The sequence below is a fragment of the Oncorhynchus tshawytscha genome, unplaced genomic scaffold (genome assembly GCF_018296145.1).
Source record: "Oncorhynchus tshawytscha isolate Ot180627B unplaced genomic scaffold, Otsh_v2.0 Un_contig_37_pilon_pilon, whole genome shotgun sequence".
NCBI lineage: Eukaryota > Metazoa > Chordata > Actinopteri > Salmoniformes > Salmonidae > Oncorhynchus > Oncorhynchus tshawytscha.
In genome coordinates, this window is record NW_024609825.1 from 750,001 (window position 1) to 775,235 (window position 25,235).

The 25,235-nt window shown below is 43.5% G+C and overlaps 2 protein-coding genes across 5 annotated transcripts in view; both read left to right on the forward strand.

Annotated features, from left to right (window-relative positions):
• Positions 1–15,322, forward strand: part of LOC112263833 (transmembrane protein 41B) — a 23,485-nt gene extending 8,163 nt beyond the window's left edge. For both annotated transcript variants that reach the window (XM_024440461.2, XM_024440462.2), the window contains exons 3-7: positions 9,055–9,183; positions 12,479–12,572; positions 12,691–12,795; positions 13,003–13,141; positions 14,388–15,322. In XM_024440461.2, the coding sequence (XP_024296229.1) occupies positions 9,055–9,183; positions 12,479–12,572; positions 12,691–12,795; positions 13,003–13,141; positions 14,388–14,557 (637 nt within the window). In that variant the 3' untranslated portion in view covers positions 14,558–15,322. The remainder of the gene's footprint in view (positions 1–9,054; positions 9,184–12,478; positions 12,573–12,690; positions 12,796–13,002; positions 13,142–14,387) is intronic.
• Positions 15,323–22,573: 7,251 nt separating this feature from the next.
• The window catches only part of LOC112264229 (DENN domain-containing protein 5A-like), a 47,304-nt gene continuing 44,642 nt past the window's right edge, over positions 22,574–25,235 (forward strand). For 2 of the 3 annotated variants that reach the window (XM_042319084.1, XM_042319085.1), the window contains exon 1: positions 22,578–22,874. In XM_042319084.1, the coding sequence (XP_042175018.1) occupies positions 22,775–22,874 (100 nt within the window). In that variant the 5' untranslated portion in view covers positions 22,578–22,774. Of the gene's footprint in view, positions 22,875–25,235 lie in introns of all 3 variants that reach the window. The other variant, XR_006083044.1, reaches the window with a different exon arrangement.

Sequence of the window (25,235 nt, forward strand, 5' to 3'; positions counted from 1 at the left end):
ATATAAGGCCCTGCCCCGCCCCCCTTTCGGAAAAGCTGACCACGACTCCATTTTTGATCCCTGCCTACAGACAGAAACTAAAACAAGAAGCTCCCACGCTGAGGTCTGTCCAACGCTGGTCCGACCAAGCTGATTCCACACTCCAAGACTGCTTCATCACGTGGACTGGGAGATAACAATATTGACGAATACGCTGATTCGGTGTGCGAGTTCATTAGAACGTGCGTTGAAGATGTCGTTCCCATAGCAACGATTAAAACATTCCCTAACCAGAAACCGTGGATTGATGGCAGCATTCGTGTGAAACTGAAAGCGCGAACCACTGCTTTTTAATCAGGGCAAGGTGTCTGGTAACATGACTGAATACAAACAGTGCAGCTATTCCCTCCAAGGCTAAGCGCCAGTACAGAGACAAAGTAGAATCTCAATTCAACGGCTCAGACACGAGGCATGTGGCAGGGTCTACAGTCAATCACGGACTACAGGAAGAAATCCAGCACAGTCACAGACCAGGATGTCTTGCTCCCAGGCAGACTAAATAACTTTTTTGCCCGCTTTGAGGACAATCCAGTGCCACTGACACGGCCTGCAACAAAAACATGCGGTCTCTCCTTCACTGCAGCCGAAGTGAGTAAGACATTTAAACGTGTTAACCCTCGCAAGGCTGCAGGCCCAGACGGCATCCCCAGCCGCGCCCTCGGAGCATGCGCAGACCAGCTGGCCGGTGTGTTTACGGACATATTCAATCAATCCCTATACCAGTCTGCTGTTCCCACATGCTTCAAGAGGGCCACCATTGTTCCTGTTCCCAAGAAAGCTAAGGTAACTGAGCTAAACGACTACCGCCCGTAGCACTCACATCCGTCATCATGAAGTGCTTTGAGAGACTAGTCAAGGACCATATCACCTCCACCCTACCTGACACCCTAGACCCACTCCAATTTGCTTACCGCCCAAATAGGTCCACAGACGATGCAATCTCAACCACACTGCACACTGCCCTAACCCATCTGGACAAGAGGAATACCTATGTGAGAATGCTGTTCATCGACTACAGCTCGGCATTCAACACCATAGTACCCTCCAAGCTCGTCATCAAGCTCGAGACCCTGGGTCTCGACCCCGCCCTGTGCAACTGGGTACTGGACTTCCTGATGGGCCGCCCCCAGGTGGTGAGGGTAGGCAACAACATCTCCTCCCCGCTGATCCTCAACACTGGGGCCCCACAAGGGTGCGTTCTGAGCCCTCTCCTGTACTCCCTGTTCACCCACGACTGCGTGGCCACGCACGCCTCCAACTCAATCATCAAGTTTGCGGACGACACAACAGTGGTAGGCTTGATTACCAACAACGACGAGACGGCCTACAGGGAGGAGGTGAGGGCCTCGGAGTGTGGTGTCAGGAAAATAACCTCACACTCAACGTCAACAAAACTAAGGAGATGATTGTGGACTTCAGGAAACAGCAGAGGGAACACCCCCCCCATCCACATCGATGGAACAGTAGTGGAGAGGGTAGCAAGTTTTAAGTTCCTCGGCATACACATCAGACAAACTGAATTGGTCCACTCACACAGACAGCATCGTGAAGAAGGCGCAGCAGCGCCTCTTCAACCTCAGGAGGCTGAAGAAATTTGGCTGGTCACCAAAAGCACTCTCAAACTTCTACAGATGCACAATCGAGAGCATCCTGGCGGGCTGTATCACCGCCTGGTATGGCAACTGCACCGCCCTCAACCGTAAGGCTCTCCAGAGGGTAGTGAGGTCTGCACAACGCATCACCGGGGGCAAACTACCTGCCCTCCAGGACACCTACACCACCCGATGCTACAGGAAGGCCATAAAGATCATCAAGGATATCAACCACCGAGCCACTGCCTGTTCACCCCGCTGTCATCCAGAAGGCGAGGTCAGTACAGGTGCATCAAAGCTGGGACCGAGAGACTGAAAAACAGCTTCTATCTCAAGGCCATCAGACTGTTAAACAGCCACCACTAACATTGAGTGGCTACTGCCAACACACTGTCAATGACACTGACTCTACTCCAGCCACTTTAATAATGGGAATTGATGGGAAATGATGTAAATATATCACTAGCCACTTTAAACAATGCTACCTTATATAATGTTACTTACCCTACATGATTCATCTCATATGCATACGTATATACTGTACTCTATATCATCGACTGCATCCTTATGTAATACATGTATCACTAGCCACTTCAACTATGCCACTTGGTTTACATACTCATCTCATATGTATATACTGTACTCGATATCATCTACTGTATCTTGCCTATGCTGCTCTGTACCATCACTCATTCATATATCCTTATGTACATATTCTTTATCCCCTTACACTGTGTTATAAGACAGTAGTTTTTTGGAATTGTTAGATTACTTGTTGGTTATTACTGCATTGTCGGAACTAGAAGCACAAGCATTTTGCTACACTCGCATTAACATCTGCTAACCATGTGTATGTGACAAAAAAAATTTGATTTGATTTGACCATGTTTGGCCCTCTGGCTCTAGTCATGTCTGTGAGTAGGGCGGCCACTGTGCCAGAACTTGATGAACTTCCGGTAGTAACCGGTCAGCCCTAGGAAGGCTAGAACCTGGTTCTTATTTACTGGTTTTGGCCATTCTCTAATTGCCTCCCACCTTCTTACGTTGGTTTGATTAACCCTCTTCCCACGGTGTATCCCAGGTACTCTGTTTCCTCTAACCCCATGTAACACTTGGCAGGGTTCGCCGTGAGCCCTGCCTTTCTAAGGGCGTCTAACACTGCCTGTACTGTTTTAGGACATTGTCCATTAGCCGTTGAAAGGTGGCTGGGGCCCTGTGTAAGCCGAATGGCATGACGGTGTATTGAAACAAACCATCAGGGGTTGCAAAGGCTGTCTTTTCTTTGGCTTTGGGGGGTCAGAGGAATTTGCCAGTACACTTTGGTTAGGTCCAGGGTCGTAATGTACCAAGCTTTACCAATTTTCTCCAGTCGTTAATCTCCGGCCGGGTACCTCTGAAAACACATTTCTGTTGCTGGGGACCGAGTAGGTGAAATATTTACTTTGGCTGTCTCCTGTGTGTGTGTGGGGTACGTGACCATTTGTGTTTCTCTCTCTCCATGCTTTTAACAGGTTTATGTGATAGATCTGTTCCTGGGGCCGTCGACCTGGCTGTCCGATCCGATAATGAACTTCTATTCTCTCCAGTACTTCATATGGTCCTTTCCATGTGGCTAGTAGTTTGCACTCTACCGTGGGGATCAGCACTAACACCTTATCTCCCAGTTGAAATTCCCTCATGGTAGCCTGCTGGTTATAAGTGTGCCGCTGGTGCTCTTGTGCTTGTCTCGTGCTCTCTGACGATGGGCATGACTGTGGCTGTCTTGTCTTGCATTGCCGTGACGTGCTCTGACACTAGTATACGGGGTGGATTGGTGCTCCCAGGTTCGCCGGGTGATGTCTAAGATTCCCCGGGGGTGCCTCCCATATTCCAGCTCAAAGGGGGAAAACTCCAGCGAGGCTTGAGGAACCTCTCTAATGGCAAAAATCAGATATGGCAACATGCAATCCCAGTTTTTCCCATCCTTATCTATTACCTTCCTGAGCATTGACTTCAGGGTATAGTTGACTCTCTCAACCAGCCCTTCCGAGGTTGGTAAACTGATGTCCTCAACTGTTTCACCTGCCACAATTTACAAAGGTCTGCCATAAGGCGGGACATAAGGGGGGTCCCCTGGTCAGTAAGGATCTCCTTTGGAACCCCTACCCTGGTGAACAGGAGCACTAATTCCTTGGTGATATTTTTGAACGCCATCGTCCGAAGGGGAATGGCTTCTGGGTAGCGAGTAGCATAATCTAGAATGACCAGAATGTATTTGTTCCCTCTGGTGGATTTGGGTAGTGGGCCCAATATCCATCATTATCCTCTCAAATTGTGTTTTAATTATGGGGAGTGCCACTAACTGGCTTCTAACAGCTGGTTGGGGAGCTCTTAACTGGCACTCCGGGTGCTCTCCACAATGCCAAGCCACTACAGCCTGAATTCCTGGCCAGTAAAACCTCGTTACAATCCAGTCTTGGGTTTTATCGATACCAAGGTGTCCACCCAGAATGTGCCCATGAGCTAGATCAAGTACTGTCCTCCGGTACTGGGTGGGGACCAACAACTGTTCCACCACATCAACCCCTATTTTTGAGACTATACACCAAACCCCTTTTCATGATGAAGTGGGGAAAACTATTAGGCATCATCCCATCATTTATGGGAGTACCATCAACGACCTGCTCATCTGTTCTGGCTTGCTGCAGGTTTGGTTCCTGGTTTTGGGCCGTCCCGAAATGGACAGGGACCCTGCCAGGTCTGCTGGTTCTAGATAGTCGTCCTCTGGATTCAGATTGACCCCAGCCCCACTAGTACTGGGCTGCTCATTTATCAACTAGTTCTGCCACTTCTTCCTCATCCTCCCCTACTAGCACCTGTGAGGTTGGCCCCTGAGGGACCCATTTTCTTGGCTTTGGTTGAATGCTACTTCCTGCTTGGTAATGGTTGTTGGCTTATCAAATATGCCGTTCTTTTGGCATAACTTGGGAAAGTTAGGGAATTTTCTACCCAGTATTACATCATATGGCGTCTTTGGGACCACGCCGACCTCATAATCCAGCAGACTGTCCTCAGTTTGTATGCTCGCTAAGGCTTTGGGGTACAGACTAGTATTCCCATGAATGCACGTAACACTGGTATCCTGACTTGTATCCAGTTTGAGTCGGCACTAGGTTTGCAACGACCAGGGTTAGCATACTGCCGGAATCCAGCAGTGCTTCAACCTTCACCCTGCACATATGTTTGTCTCTGGAGCTGTCAAGTACAGTGGTTACCACAGGACATGCATACCATATATCAGCTTCTTCTTTTTCACAGATGTTACATTGCATTGGCTCTTCTTCAATAGGTCAGTAGGCTGCAATATGTCCCGGTCGATTACAATTGTAACAGATAATAGGGTTTCGGGGGGAGACCCCCTCAACTGCCCGGTCCCGGTTTCCGTCTTTTTCCGCAGTGTCTCGGCCACATTATGATTCTTTCCTCACAGCCCTGTCCCCCCTCCAAATGTTGGGACAGTCTTACCCTGTCCGCTGGTTCTCCCAGGCCTGGGGATTTTTCCTCCTGTGCCTGCTCAGCTGTTCCTGCCATACAATACCGTTCAACCAGGCCCACGAGATGGTCGGCAGAAAGTACCTTGTTCTGGCCATCCCATCGTCGAACTCCTTGGGGTAGACCTAGCTGAAACTAGTCGAGTACAATGGTCTCTACGATCTCGGCGGATGAACGGGTCTCCGGTCGCAACCATTTCCGTGCAAGGTGAGTCAAGTCGAACATCTGTGTTAGGGGGGGGTTGTCCAGGTCGGTAGGACTACTGGTGGAAGTGGTGTGCCCTCACGGTATCGGTCACCCCCAGTCTAGTCAGAATATCTTCCTTTAGTTCATGGTAATCCTGTACATCTTTCAACTCCAGGTCGAAATACGCTTTTTGAGCGTCCCCTGCCAGGTATGGTGCCAGAACACCTGCCCGCATTCTCCTTTCTCCACCACGGCAAATCTCTTCAAGATTAGGAGCATTTGTCACAAATTAAGTGGAAAACTGTCACCAAAATCACCCCAGAATGAGAGTTCTCTCGAACAGGACAGTACCTGTGTGTTTGTTACTCCGTTATTGTCCAGCCAGGCCGCAGGCAAGGTCGAGGATAGCAGGGTTTGATAAACAAATCGGGTTCTCGGGAGGTCCAGGTCCAAACGCCAACAGGTAAGTCCAATCAGTCCAGCTCATACACAGTAAATCCAGCCGATATATTGTCTCTTTCTCTATGGTTCACAGATCATTCCAGCCCTTTCTCTCTCTTCCTGGTTCGTCTTGACCCTTTATATGTGGGTTGGCACCACCTTCTGAGGGTTCCCCTTGCTTCTGGGAATTGTAGTTTTGTCAGTCGGACATTTTGATCTGTAGTTCTGATCAGGGTGGCCATTTTAGTGATAGGGCAGAGCCGTTTATTAGTTCTGCTCTGACATATCTGCCATTTATCACTCAACCCCCTTCTTTGCCCACTGTGTGTGTATATGTATGTACAGTGTAGCAAAAAAGTATTTAGTTAGCCACCAATTGTGCAAGTTCTCCCACTTAAAAAGATGAGAGGCCTGTAATTTTCATCATAGGTACACTTCAACTATGACAGACAAAATGAGAGAAACAATTCCAGAAAATCACATTGTAGGATTTTTAATTGAATTTATTTGCAAATTATGGTGGAAAATAAGTATTTGGTCACCTACAAACAAGCAAGATTTCTGGCTCTCACAGACTTGTAACTTCTTCTTCAAATCAAATCAAATCAAATTTTATTTGTCACATACACATGGTTAGCAGATGTTAATGCGAGTGTAGCGAAATGCTTGTGCTTCTAGTTCCAACAATGCAGTAATAACGAGCAAGTAATCTAACTAACAATTCCAAAAAAAACTACTGTCATACACAGTGTAAGGGGATAAAGAATATGTACATAAGGATATATGAATGAGTGATGGTACAGAGCAGCATAGGCAAGATACAGTAGATGATATCGAGTACAGGATATACATATGAGATAAGTATGTAAACCAAGTGGCGTAGATAAAGTGGCTAGTGATACATGTATTACATAAGGATGCAGTCGATGATATAGAGTACAGTATCTACGTATGCATATGAGATGAATAATGTAGGGTAAGTAACATTATATAAGGTAGCATTGTTTAAAGTGGCTAGTGATATATTTACATTTCCCATCAATTCCCATGATTAAAGTGGCTGGAGTAGAGTCAGTGTCATTGACAGTGTGTTGGCAGTAGCCACTCAATGTTAGTGGTGGCTGTTTAACAGTCTGATGGCCTTGAGATAGAAGCTGTTTTTCAGTCTCTCGGTCCCAGCTTTGATGCACCTGTACTGACCTCGCCTTCTGGATGGCAGCGGGGTGAACAGGCAGTGGCTCGGGTGGTTGATGTCCTTGATGATCTTTATGGCCTTCCTGTAGCATCGGGTGGTGTAGGTGTCCTGGAGGGCAGGTAGTTTGCCCCCGGTGATGCGTTGTGCAGACCTCACTACCCTCTGGAGAGCCTTACGGTTGAGGGCGGTGCAGTTGCCATACCAGGCGGTGATACAGCCCGCCAGGATGCTCTCGATTGTGCATCTGTAGAAGTTTGAGAGTGCTTTTGGTGACAAGCCGAATTTCTTCAGCCTCCTGAGGTTGAAGAGGCGCTGCTGCGCCTTCCTCACGATGCTGTCTGTGTGAGTGGACCAATTCAGTTTGTCTGTGATGTGTATGCCTTCTTTAAGAGGCTCCTCTGTCTTCCACTCATTACCTGTATTAATGGCACCTGTTTGAACTTGTTATCAGTATAAAAGACACCTGTCCACAACCTCAAACAGTCACACTCCAAACTCCACTATGGCCAAGACCAAAGAGCTGTCAAAGGACACCAGAAACAAAATTGTAGACCTGCACCAGGCTGGGAAGACTGAATAAGAACACTGATAATCTCCCTCGATCTGGGGCTCCACGCAAGATCTCACCCCGTGGGGTCAAAATGATCACAAGAACGGTGAGCAAAAATCCCAGAACCACATGGGGGGACCTAGTGAATGACCTGCAGAGAGCTGGGACCAAAGTAACAAAGCCTACCATCAGTAACACACTACGCCGCCAGGGACTCAAATCCTGCAGTGCCAGACGTGTCCCCCTGCTTAAGCCAGTACATGTCCAGGCCCGTCTGAAGTTTGCTAGAGAGCATTTGGATGATCCAGAAGAAGATCGGGAGAATGTCATATGGTCAGATGAAACCAAAATATAACTTTTTGGTAGAAACTCAACTCGTCGTGTTTGGAGGACAAAGAATGCTGAGTTGCATCCAAAGAACACCATACCTACTGTGAAGCATGGGGGTGGAAACATCATGCTTTGGGGCTGTTTTTCTGCAAAGGGACCAGGACGACTGATCCGTATAAAGGAAAGAATGAATGGGGCCATGTATCGTGAGATTTGAGTGAAAACCTCCTTCCATCAGCAAGGGCATTGAAGATGAAATGTGGCTGGGTCTTTTCAGCATGACAATGATCCAAAACACACTGCCCAGGCAACGAAGGAGTGGCTTCGTAAGAAGCATTGCAAGGTCCTGGAGTGGCTTAGCCATTCTCCAGATCTCAACTCCATGGTAAATCTTTGGAGGGAGTTGAAAGTCCGTGTTGCCTAACAACAGCCCCAAAACATCACTGCTCTAGAGGAGATCTGCATGGAGGAATGGGCCAAAATACCAGCAACAGTGTGTGAAAACCTTGTGAAGACTTACAGAAAATGTTTGACCTCTGTCATTGCCAACAAAGGGTATATAACAAAGTATTGAGACACTTTTGTTATTGACCAAATACTTATTTTCCACCATAATTTGCAAATAAATTCATTAAAAATCCTACAATGTGATTTTCTGAAATGTTTTCTCTCATTTTGTCTGTCATAGTTGAAGTGTACCTAAGATGAGAGGCCTATAATTTAAGTGGGAGAACCTGCATAATTAGTGGCTGACTAAATACTTTTTTTGCCCCGTGTGTGTGTGTGTGTGTACATTGTTGGATTATTTTATGGAGCAAAAATGGATTTGATTTTATAATGGAGCATTTTCTACATTCAAACATTCCACTGCAACTAGCCATCAGAATTTAGGAGACACCTGGGATGTTCAATAGAGAACAAAGTAAGTATCACCATGTAAAGGCTGTTCGGAAATCTGCCTATTACATCTATATAGTAGCCTGTTATCAATGATTATCACAGCTAATGATGAGAATCATTTGATTTAAATTGTGTACAGCCTAGTATGATACACTCCAATATAGACTGTCACGTTTTAAATTCTGTAAGTTTCTGTAAGTGTCAAAGCCCTTGCACACAGATTCTCACTTATTTATCCACAACATTGTATGATGGTGAATTGATATCCATGTTTTTTTTTTTCATTTCAGTGATGAGATGGCTACTATTAAAATCCCCAAAGATATGGATGATGCTAAAGCCTTGGGCACTGTACTTTCCAAATATAAGGACACCTACTACACCCAAGTGTTAGTAGCCTACTTTACCACCTATATTTTGTATCCTTTTGGTTAGTAAGTGTATTGCAAAGTTGTCAACTTTTGGAAGATTGAGATGCATACTTATTAGTTGTTTCATTATGAATCAAGTCAAGGCCCCCTATCTATTCCAGTGGGTCAGCAGAGGAGAGCGTTAAGACAGAAGCGGACCAAGACAGGCTTTTGTTACTCTGTGATGGGCCTGTTGATTGCATCATCCCCTTTCTCCTCTACCTTGCTCTCGGTCTCCCTCTCATTCATTATTTCCTATTGAGCAAAGCAGCCAGCCAAGCCAAGGCCATAGTAAAGGCATGGGCTTGCCTCTGGATAATGAATGGAGAAGTAGGAGGTGGGGGTACAGTGGGATTTGATCCTTGAGTATTAATTCAGGCAATTGTGTGTTCACAACATTTTTCCTAATTTTATGACAGAAGACAGATTAATGCGGACATGCAGTACACACAAGTAAAACTTTATCAGTACAGTAGGTTCTAAGGACTTCCTTTCCACCCACAGCTATTTGCAATAACTCTGTTCCAGCTTTGTCCATTGCACTTCAGACCGACATTACGGGCAGATAGAATTATCCGCTATAAAAGAGGAGAAAAACATGGTCCGATGCATGTTATGGTCCCACCTCATATGTAAACATCACCTGTCTTCAGAGCACATTTTATTATGAAGAATATGAATTAACACTGCACAGTATGATCTATGAATACAAATGCAGTATCATACCTGATGTTTTCTACCCTGCTTCCTCTGCTAGTTTTCCTATTTTCTTTCCCCTCCACTGTCTTGGCACATATTAATGCATAGTCTCTGTGCTCTGGCCAGTATGTGCTAACAGCACAAGGACTGCACCAGCTGACCAGGCCCCAGCCACTGTCTGTGTGTTGCCTTGTAGTTTTACTGGTAAATAAATGTTAGGATATCCTATCTGAGGAATGCTTTGCCCACAACATGATAAAGGTCAGCAACACGACCAGTAAAATTACAAGGCAATACATCCCAGACAGTGGCTGGGGCCTGGTCAGCTGGTCCAGTCCTTGTGCTGTTAGCACATACTGGCCAGAGCACAGACACTATGCATTAAAATGTTCTGAGAGAGTGGAGGGAAAGAGGTTAATTAAGCAACCTAGCGGTAGAAGACATCAGACATGATACCACATTTGTATTCATAGTTCATACTGTGTACACTTTATTCATATTCATCAAAATGTGCTCTGAATATGGATGATGTTTTGATATAAGGTTGTACCACTGGACCCCCCTCTTTTATAGCTGATACTTCTATCTGCCTGTGATGTTGTTGAAAGCAGGCAGATGACTACAAATTAGTCCTGCAGCCAGATCTATAATAAACTGGCACTGTATACTACTACAATGGAGTATATCTTAACTATACTAAACATAAGAAACGCAACATTTTAAAGTGTTGGTCCCATGTTTCATGAGCTGAAATAAAAGATACCAGAAATGTTCCATATGCACAAAAAGCTTATTTCTCTCATTGTGTACACATTTGTTTACATCTCTGTTCGTGAGTATTTCTTCTTTGCTAAGATAATCCATCCACCTGACAGGTGTAGCATATCAAGAAGCTGATTAAACAGCCTGATCATGACAGGTGCACCTTGTGCTGGGCACAATAAAAGGTCACTCTAAAATGTGTAGTTTTGTCACACAACAAAATGCCACAAGTTGAGGGAGCATGCAATTGGCATGCTGACTGCAGCAATGTCCATGAGCTATTTGTGATTTTCTGGATTTTTTTCTCTCATTTTGTCTGTCATAGTTGAAGTGTATCTATGATGAAAATTACAGGCCTCATCTTTTTAAGTGGGAGAACTTGCACAATTGGTGGCTGACTAAATACTTTTTTGCCCCACTGTAGGTGGGGGTGAAGTGACTATGCATAGACCATAAACAACGAGTAGTGGCAGTGTACAAAAAGGGGGTGGGTGGGGTGGGGGTGTAAATAGTATGGTGGTGATTTTTATCAATTGTTCAGCAGTCTTATGGCTTGGGAGTAGAAGCTGTTGAGGAGCCTGTTTGTCCTAGACTTGGCACTCCGGTACCGCTTGCTGTGCAGTAGCAGAGAGATCAGTATATAACTTTGGTGGCTGGAGTTTGACAATTTTATGGGCTTTCCTTTGACACTGCCTATTATATAGGTCCTGGATGGCAGGAATTTTGGCTCCAGTGATGTACTGGGCCATACGCACTATACTCTGCAGCTCCTTATGGTAAGATGCCGAGCAGTTGCCATACCAGGCAGTGATGAAACTGGTCAGGATGCTCTCGATGGTACACCTGTAGAAACTTTTGAGGATCTGGGGACCCATGCCAAAAGAAATTCAGTCTCCTGAGGGGAAAAAGGTTTTGTCGTGCCCTCTTCACGACTGTCTTGGTGTGCTTGGACCATGATAGTTTGTTGGTGATGTGGACACGAAGGAACTTGAAACTCTCGACCTGCTCCACTACAGCCCCACCGATGTTAATGGGGGCCTGTTTGGCCTGCCTTTTCCTGTAGTCCACAATCAGCTCCTTAGTCTTGCTCACATTGAGGGAGAGGTTGTTGTCCTGGCACCACGCTTCCAGTTCTCTGACTTCAACTGACGTCTCATTGTTGTCGGTGATCAGGCCTACCACGGTTGTGTTGTCAGCAAATTTAATGATGATGTTGGAGTTGTGTTTGGCCACGTAGTCGTGGGTGAACAGGGAGTACAGGAGGGGACTAAGTACACAGCCCTGAGGGGCCCCAGTGTTAAGGATCAGCGTGGCAGACATGTTGCCTACTCTTACCACCTGGGGACGGCCTGTCAGGAAGTACAGGATCCAGAGGGAGGTGTTTAGTCCCAGAGTCCTTAGCTTAGTGATGAGCCTTGTGGGCACTATGGTGTTGAACGCTGAGCTGTAGTCAGTGAACAGTGTTCTCACACAGGTGTTCCTTTTGTCCAGGTGGGAAGGAATACCTATGTGTTTATGTTTCAGCATGATAATGCACAGCCCCATGTCGCAAGGATCTGTACACAATTCCTGGAATTTGAAAATGTGCCAGTTCTTCCATGCCTTGCATACTCACCAGATATGTCACCCGTTGAGCAGGTTTGGGATGCTGTGGATTTAAGTGTACGACAGCGTGTTCCAGTTTCTGCCAATATCCATCAACTTTACACAGTTCTTGAAGAGGAGTGGGACAACATTTTATATTTTTGTTTCATGTATTTTTGTGACCGCATCTACAAGTGTGTGTGCACATGCTGCTGTGTGTTCAACCCTTGAGCTGTATTCCTTGATGCTGCTGACTCAGCCTCCAGACATTTGCGATCCCTGGATCCATCTTCCTCAGCATCCTGTCTGGTTATCTCTACCCCTTCCCCCTGGCTCTTTTCCTCGTCTGCCTGGTGAGTATACTATGGACACAAGGACTAATAATAGTGGTGACATTTACAAAATGTACTTTGACTCTGTAAACCAGACTCTGTTTACAAAATGTACTGCCTCTGTCACTGTGTTTTCCAGTGCTCTGGCCTGGGGGCTTCCTTCTGCTACATGCTGTCTTATCTAGTGGGGCGACCAGTGGTCTACAGATACCTGACAGAGAGAGCCCAGAAATGGTCCCAGCAGGTAAGACCTTTTGGAAGGAAAAACAGGTTGTTTCTGTACTTGAACAGTATAGGAAGTTGTTGATATGAGAGAACAAGCTAACTTTATCAGTTTAGTAACAGCCACATGTCTATCTGCACCCACAGAACAGTGGAGTCTTAATAGGGGGCTAGTAGCCTCTAAGCCTTACTGTGAATGACAGGTTATGCTATCTGTTTTCAATTACAGGTAGACAAGCACAGAGATCATCTCATCAATTACATCATATTTCTGAGGATCACTCCCTTTCTCCCCAACTGGTTCATCAACATCACCTCACCTGTCATCAACGTGCCTTTGGGGGTCTTCTTCCTTGGTACTTTCTTTGGTAAGGCTAGAATATATCAAACTCCAGTATTTCCTTTTCGGTAGAAAACAGTGTTGCATTGTCTTTATTGCTGAGCTATTTTTGAATCTCTCATACTATTTAATACAGTGATCACCAACCCTTTCTGATCCAGATCACTTTTCGCAGTCTAAAAGCAAGCGGAGATCTATAGCTCACATTCTTTTCTTTTTTTAAACTTTTTTTTTTTACATTAACCTCACAAACAGTTTTGTAGGAATGAGGTTTGGGCAGTAGGCCTAATACATTAGCACAGCATATTGGCTATATGATTGGCTTGCCAATATTGTTAATGTCAGACCATATTATATTTCAAAACTTTAACAAAACAGATCAGTTGATTTAGCACTTGTGAGGTACTGTGGTGCATCAATTGCATCAATCAATTGAAATTGCTTTTTTATTTTACTGGATTGATGGTCAACGAGGTCAAATCACAATGTCAGTGATCTTCAGGTCGAAAAGTCGGAGCTCTAGAAAGATGCCCGAGTTTACGAATTGGAATTCCTCTGGTGAGACTGACCAGAGAGAGGGAACACCATCTTCCACCTGATGGTGAAACTCGAGTCGCACCGCATCTGCCTCATGCACAAATTCATGTTGTTCCTATGACCAGAGAAAGTTAAATATTCATTGAATATAAAATCGACACGACAAGCTGCTAATAATAATAAAACGCAGGGCAATCGATACTTTGCTACTTATTCATTGCAGCTGCAGCCCGAGCGGAAGTGCGGAGAAGCAGCTTTTAGTAATAGTGTTGAATAAAAACAGTGACAGTGCTGAATATAAAGTTAAACATGAACTCACTCATAAAAACAGCAGCTCTTTGCTGTATTTGTTGACAGTCTCTGTGGTCATGATTTTAAAAGTTATTCAATCTTACATAAGCTAGTAGCCTATTAAACTTAGCTGTGGCCAGGGTCATGGAACTCTATAGCCACGGTGATTTGAGCTATCTGATTGGGCAGCGCAGAAGGTGCACTCGATTTAGTCACAGATTTGCCAAGGGTAGGTGGAGTTTGTCTCTTCAGACAAATAGAAATGGGAATGCTGCTTACCCGGTGCGCAGGGCTTTTGAATCAAGTGCACCTACCGTCAACAGCTCAATACAGTATAAAAAAAGGAGCTCAAGCCTTTGACTTTTCTACAGAAATATTTGGTGATAGCCAAGGCATTCCTAGGCGGTCTTACAATCCTGACTTCCTCCCTTATCTCTGACTGTCAGGAGTGGCCCCACCGTCCTTCGTGGCGATCAACGCTGGCACAACACTGTATAAACTGACGACAGCTGGGGAGGCAGTGTCCTGGAACTCTCTGATTGTGCTAGGTGTCCTGGCCGTACTCTCTATCCTGCCTGTCTGCTTCCAGAAGAAACTGCAGCAGAAGATGGAGTAGGCATTAGACAACTCAGCAACTCATCTGCCTGCCTGATTCCCCCAGCCCGTCCCTTGGCTCAGGAATGGTACACCCCGCTGTCACTCACATAGTCCTGCCTGTTGCTGTCCCACACCAACTGCTGAGGTTGCTGTGGAAACATTGCCCGTTGACACAACCCTGACTCCTGTGCCCAAAACATGTGGTTGGGGCCACCTCAACTTTGTACTCTACAAAGGACTAACTGGTGTCTGCTCATCCTCGGGTTTGTTTTCCCATATTTGTTAAATGTTGCATGCCTGGAAATTGAACATTTTAAGAAAGGATACAGAAAACATCAGGCATCTGTCTTTATTGTTTTTACTCACAATGGTTCTCACAAGTTCAAGCTAAACTTCCCTCCTTTGTATTTCTTGAACAGTGTTTTGAATTGATTTAATCTCTTAACCTGTGTGATATGGGTGAAGTCAAAGCAATACTGATCAGAGTCGCAGTTCAGTGTTTGATTTTCACAACATTTTTGGACTATTGTTATGACTGTTTTATACACTAGTTAGATTGTGAACATATTACATCATTTAGAACGTTCTATCATTTGAAGATATTGTTAACACACCACCCTAAAATGATCTGTGTGCCATCAATGTTGACATGAAAAATATGCATTTCAACACATGCAGTTAACTTGTTTTTCAACCACCACAAATTTCTTGTTAAAATACTATAGTTTTGTCAAGTCGGTTAGGACATCTACTTTGTGCATGACACAAGTAATTTGTTCAAACGATTGTTTACAGACAGATTATTTCACTTATAATTCACTGTATCACAATTCCGGGTCAGAAGTTTACATACACTAAGTTGATTGTACCTTTTAAACAGCTTGGAAAATTCCAGAAAATGTCATGGCTTTAGAAGCTTCTGATAGGCTAATTGACATCATTTGAGTCAATTGGAGGTGTACCTGTGGATGTATTTCAAGGCCTACCTTCAAACTCAGTGCCTCTTTGCTTGACATCATGGGAAAATCAATTGTAGACCTCCACAAGTCTGGTTTATCCTTGGAGCAATTTCCAAATGCCTGAAGGTACCACGGTCATCTGTACAAACAATAGTACGCAAGTATAAACACCATGGGACCACGCAGCCGTCATACCGCTCTGGAAGGAGACGCGTTCTGTCTCCTAGAGATGAACGTGCTTTGGTGCGAAAAGTGCAAATCAATCCCAGAACAACAGCTGGGAGATGCTGGAGGAAACGGGTACAAAAGTATCTATATCCACAGTAAAACGAGTACTATAATCGACAACCTGAAAGGCTGCGCAGCAAGGAAGAAGCCACTGCTCCAAAACCGCCATAAAAAAGCCAGACTATGGTTTGCAACTGCACATGGGGACAAGAATCGTACTTTTTGGAGAAATCTGGTCTTCTCGTCTGAAACAAAAATAGATCTGTTTGGCCATAATGACCATTGTTATGTTTGGAGGAAAAAGGGGGATGCTTGCAAGCCGAAGAACACCATCCCAACCGTGAAGCACGAGGGTGGCAGCCTAATGTTGTGGAGGTGCTTTGCTGCAGGAGGGACTGGTGCATTTCACAAAATAGATGGCATCATGAGTTAGGAAAAGTATGTGGATATATTGAAGCAACATCTCAAGTCATCAGTCAGGAACTTAAAGCTTGGTCGCAAATGGGTCTTCCAAATGGACAAATACCCCAAGACTACGTCCAAAGTTGTGGCAAAATGGCTTAAGGACAACAAAGTCAAGGTATTGGAGTGGCCATCACAAAGCCATGACCTCAATCCTATAGAAAATTTGTGGGCAGAACTGAAAAGGCACATGCGAGCAAGGAGGCCGACAAACCTGACTCAGTTACACCAGCTCTGTCAGGAGGAATGGGCCAAAATTCACCCAACTTATTGTGGGAAGCTTGTGGAAAGCTACCTGAAACGTTTGACCCAAGTTAAACAATTTAAAGGCAATGCTACCAAATACTATTTGAGTGCATGTTAACTTCTGACCCACTGGGAATGTGATGAAAGAAATAAAAGCTGAAATCTTATTATTCTGACATTGCACATTCTTAAAATAGTGGTGATCCTAACTGACCTAAGAAAGGGAATTTTTACTCGGATTAAATGTCAGGAATTGTGAAAAACGGAGTTAAAATGTATTTGGCTAAGGTGTATGTAAACTTTCGACTTCAACTGTAGAAAGATAAATATGAAACCCTTGATGCTTCTGCTGGGCCTTTCACTAAAACATTGTTACTAATTGGATTTCCCCTTTAATTGTATGAAACGGCATATCAAGTATTGAAAACTGGTGTTTTTTATACTATTCTTTTTATATTTGTTCTACTAATGGTGCTGAGACTGCCTGTGTGCTCTCCCTTTTGTGCGTCACCAGTCCAAATGCTCTGCCAGTTGAGAAATGCAGTAGTGGATGACCCAGCAGTGCCCTTTGCAAAGCTACAATTTAGATTTTTGGTTGTTCATGCTTTTCCCAGGTGTTAGTGATTTCACACTGCTACTTCATGTACAGTGCCTTCAGAAAGTAGTCGCACCCCTTGACTTTTACAAATGTTGTTGCAGGATTAAAATGGATTTAATTGTAATATTTTTGTCAACGATCTACACAATACTCTCTCTAAGTGGAAGAAAAATTCTAACATTTGTAAAAAAAAAAAATTAAAAAAAACACAAACGCTACATGACCAAAAGTATGTGGACACCTGCTTGTTGAAGATCTCATTCCAAAATCATGGGCATTAATATGGAGTTGGTCCCCCCTTTTTGCTGCAGTCGGCGTTCCAATTCTTCCCAAAGGTGTTTGATGGGGTTGAGGTCAGGGCTCTGTGCAGACCAGTCAAGTTCTTCCATACCGATCTCGACAAATCATTTCTGTATGGACCTCGCTTTGTGCACAGGGTCATTGTCATGCTGAAACAAGAAAGGATCTTCCCCACACTGTTGCCACAATTTTGGAAGCATATAATCGTCTAGAATGTCATTGTATGCTGTAGTGTTAAGATTAGCCTTCATTCGGACTAAGGGGCCTAGCCCGAACCATTATTCCTCCTCCACCAAACTTTGTTGCATTGGGACAGGTAACATTCTCCTGGCATCCGCCAAACCCATCTGTCAGATGTTGAAGCGTGATTGACCACTTCAGAAAACGCTTTTCCACTGCTTTAGAGTCCAATGGCGGCGAGCTTTAAGTGAAAACTGTAACTAGGCCACTCGGGAACATTAAATGTCGTCTTGGTCAGCAACTCCAGTGTATATTTGGCATTGTGTTTTAGGTTATTGTCCTGCTGAATGGTGAATTTGTCTCCAAAGTGTAATTAGTAACTTCACCATGCTCGATGGGATATTCAACATCTGTTTAGTATTTTATTTTTTAAATATTTTTTTTACCCATCTAACTACAAAGCGATGAATCTGCTTTTTGAAATTCACTCCTCGATTCAGGGACCTTACAGATAATTGTAAGTGTTGGGACGGAGATGAGGTTGTCCTAAAGAAATCAAATTAGACACTTATTATTGCACGTAGAGTGAGTCCATGTGACTTGTTGAGCACATTTTTACTCCTGAACTTATGGTAAGCCTCAATAACAAAGGTGTTGAATACTTCTTGACTCAAGACTATTCAGCTTTTCAATTCTATTAGTTTGTAAAAATTTCTAAAAACATAATTCCACTTTGACATGAAAGGGTATTGTATGAAGGGCAGTGACAAAAAATCTAAATGGAATACATTTTAAATTCAGGCTGTAACACAAAAAAAGAGTCAAGAGGTGTGAATACTTAAGGCAGTTTATATATTTTCTTAAAGTCCAACCTGTATGTATCTGTTGGTGTTATGCCTAATTTGTACTATAGTTTGGGTGCTTTGATGTGATTGGAGTGATTTTTATTTGGCCTTACCTGATGTCATTATATGAATTCTCTGCTGCTGTGAAACCTTCTGGTTGTATCTAGAGGTTGATGCAGTGAATGTGCGCTTGGGCAGTCTTACTGTTGATGTTTCTTCAAAATCCATGTCTCAAGCACTGTCCACTCTTCTGCATCTGAAATCACTCATTATTTATGAGATTTGATTTTAAAAAGTGAGAAAGCATTTTTTAATTTTGATTATCAACGGTCTTACTTGGATTAGCGTTTTAATCCACTATAGAAACCCTTTCTGAGTATGAGAAAATGTCATTTATTTAATTACCTGAATTAATTTGTGTCCACTTGGCATGTCTAAGGCTGTGTTTACACAGGCAGTCAAATCCATATATATTTTTTCCTCTAATTGGTCTTTTGACCAGTCACATCAGATCTTTTCTCAGAGCTGATCTGATTAGTCAAAAGACCAATTAGTGAAAAAATAGATCAGAATTAGGCTGCCTGTATAAAAGCAGGCTTAGCGCTTCATATTTTAATGTAATGGCTGTGTTGACACGGGCAACCCAATTTTTCTATATTTTATTTTTTTACCACTAATTGGTGTTTTGACCGATCAGCTCTTTTGTCAATAATTGGTCAAAAGATTAGAACTGTTCTGCCTGTGTAAACACAGCCCTACTGTACCCCAATCCCGCTGTAACCCATCATTCATGACATGTTTCATTTAATTTAGTTGTGTTAATGTCCTTAAAATTTGGGCTTCACCTTTTTGTAGTTCATGGAGGTTGCATCATTACCTCATCTTGATTGCACTGCAATAGTTTTCAGAGGGATCATGCCTGATGGGAGATCCTGTAGCTGTTCAGTCAATACAGTGTGCTCTTATGAAAGCTGTTTTAGGGTTTAATAAATAAGAATATGTTGTTACTTAGCCCTTATATTACTAGCACATTATTTGTTCACCCAATTTGATATCAGAAGTAATTTCTGGAACTGTATTGACACATATTTGCAATAACTGTTTAAAAGTCTCCAGTAGTTTTATCCCATATTTAAAGACCACTGCAATATTAGGGTGTTACACATGTTTCTTATTACAACTTTCCAACAGTTAATTTTCATGCAGAGAATATTGAGAATATCTGTGCTGGCTTGGATGATTCTTGGTGTGTGCATTCATTACGCTTGTGATCTTTACAGTATTAAGTTGTGCAAAATGATAATGTATGGCAAGTGTTTGTAAATTATATTAATTATTGTACATATTTTTGTCCAAGCTAATGAATGTTGGTTCATTATTAACATTTATTTTGAAATAATAAAATATTTTAAAACTGTCGGGTAAATGATTGGAAAATGAGAATGTGAATCTAATGGCAAAGTTCTGCATGTTTTTACCGTCACCTTTTACCACAAGGTGGAGCTCTTTGTACATGTCTACAGAGTTCAGTCCCACAGTTTGATTTATTTGACTTTATTTCAAGTAGGACAACATTTTAATGAAATATATTCTAAATTGTGCATCAGAACGTCTATTTACATATTTTTCCTATTTCTGACACCTTATCTGTGCCTTGAATACTCAAGTAGAATACCTATTCAGCATATCGATTGCGCAACCAGGGGTGGAAAGACCCTGGATCATTGTTACTCTAACTTCCGCGACGCATATAAGGCCCTGCCCCGCCCCCCTTTCGGAAAAGCTGACCACGACTCCATTTTGTTGATCCCTGCCTACAGACAGAAACTAAAACAAGAAGCTCCCACGCTGAGGTCTGTCCAACGCTGGTCCGACCAAGCTGATTCCACACTCCAAGACTGCTTCATCACGTGGACTGGGAGATAACAATATTGACGAATACGCTGATTCGGTGTGCGAGTTCATTAGAATGTGCGTTGAAGATGTCGTTCCCATAGCAACGATTAAAACATTCCCTAACCAGAAACCGTGGATTGATGGCAGCATTCGTGTGAAACTGAAAGCGCGAACCACTGCTTTTTAATCAGGGCAAGGTGTCTGGTAACATGACTGAATACAAACAGTGCAGCTATTCCCTCCAAGGCTATCAAACAAGCTAAGCGCCAGTACAGAGACAAAGTAGAATCTCAATTCAACGGCTCAGACACAAGAGGCATGTGGCAGGGTCTACAGTCAATCACGGACTACAGGAAGAAACCCAGCCCAGTCACAGACCAGGATGTCTTGCTCCCAGGCAGACTAAATAACTTTTTTGCCCGCTTTGAGGACAATACAGTGCCACTGACACGGCCTGCAACGAAAACATGCGGTCTCTCCTTCACTGCAGCCGAAGTGAGTAAGACATTTAAACGTGTTAACCCTCGCAAGGCTGCAGGCCCAGACGGCATCCCCAGCCGCGCCCTCGGAGCATGCGCAGACCAGCTGGCCGGTGTGTTTACGGACATATTCAATCAATCCCTATACCAGTCTGCTGTTCCCACATGCTTCAAGAGGGCCACCATTGTTCCTGTTCCCAAGAAAGCTAAGGTAACTGAGCTAAACGACTACCGCCCCGTAGCACTCACATCCGTCATCATGAAGTGCTTTGAGAGACTAGTCAAGGACCATATCACCTCCACCCTACCTGACACCCTAGACCCACTCCAATTTGCTTACCGCCCAAATAGGTCCACAGACGATGCAATCTCAACCACACTGCACACTGCCCTAACCCATCTGGACAAGAGGAATACCTATGTGAGAATGCTGTTCATCGACTACAGCTCGGCATTCAACACCATAGTACCCTCCAAGCTCGAGACCCTGGGTCTCGACCCCGCCCTGTGCAACTGGGTACTGGACTTCCTGACGGGCCGCCCCCAGGTGGTGAGGGTAGGCAACAACATCTCCTCCCCGCTGATTCACTCACACAGACAGCATCGTGAGGAAGGCGCAGCAGCGCCTCTTCAACCTCAGGAGGCTGAAGAAATTCGGCTTGTCACCAAAAGCACTCACAAACTTCTACAGATGTACAATCGAGAGCATCCTGGCGGGCTGTATCACCGCCTGGTATGGCAACTGCACCGCCCTCAACCGTAAGGCTCTCCAGAGGGTAGTGAGGTCTGCACAACGCATCACCGGGGGCAAACTACCTGCCCTCCAGGACACCTACACCACCCGACGCTACAGGAAGGCCATAAAGATCATCAAGGACATCAACCACCCGAGCCACTGCCTGTTCACCCCGCTGTCATCCAGAAGGCGAGGTCAGTACAGGTGCATCAAAGCTGGGACCGAGAGACTGAAAAACAGCTTCTATCTCAAGGCCATCAGACTGTTAAACAGCCACCACTAACATTGAGTGGCTACTGCCAACACACTGTCAATGACACTGACTCTACTCCAGCCACTTTAATAATGGGAATTGATGGGAAATGATGTAAATATATCACTAGCCACTTTAAACAATGCTACCTTATATAATGTTACTTACCCTACATTATTCATCTCATATGCATACGTAGATACTGTACTCTATATCATCGACTGCATCCTTATGTAATACATGTATCACTAGCCACTTCAACTATGCCACTTGGTTTACATACTCATCTCATATGTATATACTGTACTCGATATCATCTACTGTATCTTGCCTATGCTGCTCTGTACCATCACTCATTCATATATCCTTATGTATATATTCTTTATCCCCTTACACTGTGTATAAGACAGTAGTTTTTTGGAATTGTTAGATTACTTGTTCGTTATTACTGCATTGTCGGAACTAGAAGCACAAGCATTTCTCTACACTCGCATTAACATCTGCTAACCATGTGTATGTGACAAATAAAATTTGATTTGATTTATTACTGAATGTGTATTACAGCTATGGAATTACATGTGTATTACATGAATACAATTGTTCAGACTAAACTGGTGAAATTAAAGTTTGCATTCACTTGTACACTGGTCTTGGCTACAGTGGAGTAAGAATACTATGTCTCAGGTTCATTATATGTGCAATAAGGCTTAATGTAATGCTACATTACTATAGCATTATTATAAAGGAGAGGTTTTTACAGGATAAATACTTAACTCAGGAACTGAAGGGTTAAATGCATAACGTAATCTACAAGGAGTTTGCACATGCTCAGTGTGTTCCCTCTACGCAGAGGTAATGCAAGGGTTTGAGAAGATCTGAGACAGATGAAAACAGCTGTACTTGAAGACCCATAATGCCTTTCGGCTGGCATACTGTTCTGATTTTCAGGCTTTGCAGTACATCCACAATGGCTACGGGAAATCACTACGCGATCCTTTAATATGCACCCTGCTGAAAAAGCCGAGGAAAAGGGTACCACCGGACCAGTCTCAAAATGACCACCGGCTTCAGCTCGAATTCATGTCGATTCGCAGATTATTTTGTTATCTGCGGACTTGACACTGAAAGCGGGCTTGAACCAGACGAACTGTCAGGTAAGTGTTGTGCACGGGCTGGGGAACCATAAGAATAATTCTGCATGGTTTATGTCTTAGTTTGTTTCTTTTATATAGATTTTAGAGTACAGTATTATATCCATGTTTAAACAAAAACATGACAGTTTATAATGGGTTGATAACTGGTAATACTGTGTACATCAGTAAGTAGGACGGCACATCAGTGTTGTTCATACGAGTTCCTATTTTCTACCTTTCCATTTTATGTTATAACGTTACGTCTAATTGTTTAGAAGGGATTATTCCAATAAATGTTGTTAGCTTGAAATGCTCGAGAACTGTAGGCCGTCGATGTTCCAGCAGTAATTAACGAAAAACTGTTAATGGATTAATCTCCTCCTGAGTATAGCCAGCACTCATTAAGTGGTCAAAAGCAGGACAGACAAACATTTACATATGTAGATCACTGACCTTGATTGGCTGTTTCAGACCTCACCAGAATGAGACATGTTTCTATTTCTACAATTTGTAAATAACAGGGATGTTTCCCCTATCAGTAGTACGTTGATATTACCATACTGTCAATTGTAATTACACATGTATCAACAAGCATATATATACAAGCAGGTTAGGCCAAAAATAGCCATATCAAAGAAGCACATCTGATTTCTTAGTTGTTTATGACATCTGAACAATTTGATTGATTCCCCTCTGCCTTCTTACACACTTACCCTCAGTGATAGATCGAAATCAATTGATCAATGCATGGCAGAGTGCAGAAAACAGAGTGAAACTGGGGGTATCAAGGACCATAAGGTTCTCCCTGGGGGGGCAGAACACTGAATATGTCAGGATGATGTCATTATTAGACCGGGTCTGCTATTTCTTGGGAGTGCCATGGGTCTCTAGGGGAGATGAGGTGGTATGATACATAAAGTGGGGTGGGGGGTGAACTCTTCCTGAGCTCAGGGTGGTGGGTTAGTTGTGTATGAGTTTGAAAAGAAGTGAAAATGGTGTGGGAGTGTACTTGAAGATGCTGATCTTGGTTTTCTTGTCAACAACAGTTATGTTTATGGAAGGAACTTGTAGAATCTAGGACATTGTTTTCAAAGGACAAGTCAGGCTACATTATTATTTTTTGTAACCTAGGGTCTAAGGATATGTAAGTATGTGCATTTCCCTAAACTCAACTGTTACTTCCCAATCAAGCTGTAACGTTTTCTGCTGTAAACATAACCTGTTTATGAATATGTACAAATCAGAACAATCATTTATTCTACTGCAGAGACATTTTTGTTAGTCTCGCAGGTGGTCTCAATCATGAATCAGCACAATTTTATTTTGTTTGTGTCTCGTGAGATGTCATTAGTTGCTCTCCACCTCTGTAGGCTCTCTGGAAAGAACAAACCCTTGTATAGTTCAACAAACACAATGAGCATGCATCCTGTGCCTTGACTGTACAGTTTCCCCTCATAAACTATCCTAGTTTTACAGTATAAAATAATGAGGTATAATGTAGGCAGAGAAGACCGTGACCTGCCGTAATAAAAACACACACAACTCACTGGTTTGTGAGTGGCACCACCTTGCATGTCTCTCATTTCACTTAACATAAGCCTAAGGTTCTACTTATCAAGGGACAGTTTTTTGCAGGAAGGATGGAAACATCTTTAGATAACACACACAAGATCTCTCTTATGCAAATGTACTTAACACATCTGATGAGATAAATTATTAACAGTATTTGCATGAGTAATTTTTAAAATCTTTGTCGCAAAGACACATTTCCTTCCTCTGTGTAAAAGTGGAAGTAGAATCTTTTACAGAAATCAGTCAAGGATGTGTTCACTTCCCTGTTGTTTATCTAGAGAGAATTATGCTCTTCAGATTCTTATCATGATTGTCTCCTCTCCTCAAGTACCTGCCTTTCTAATGAGATAGAGACCAGCTGGTGAAAGTTAAAGTCACTGGGGTGTTCAGCAGGAGATTGCATGTCATTCAGTAATTCATCAATCTAGGAAGAGTGAATTAGACAAATAATGGTGGTCCTCTGACCAGAGATTAGACTGTAGAAGACTAGAGGTTATCCTGTAGGTTCCATACTTGGCCTTCATGTTTTCTCCTGCAGTGACTCACTCAGACAATGGAAAGCCTTTTTGGGGGCTGAGGGTGCTATTGGCTGAGTTGATATGGGATGAGGAATTTGTCCTCTTTGCCATTCCGTGCATAGTTCCAGGGCCATGAGTGCACTACTGAGACTTACAGCACTGTTTGGTCTAATGGTACAATAGGCTGTCATTAGACATGCTTGTTACAGACTGTTTCCTCAGTCTGTCAGCCACATTTAAAGGAATTAAAGCTGTTGGCCTGTCAGATATCTCAAGCTGTGTGTTTTATGTA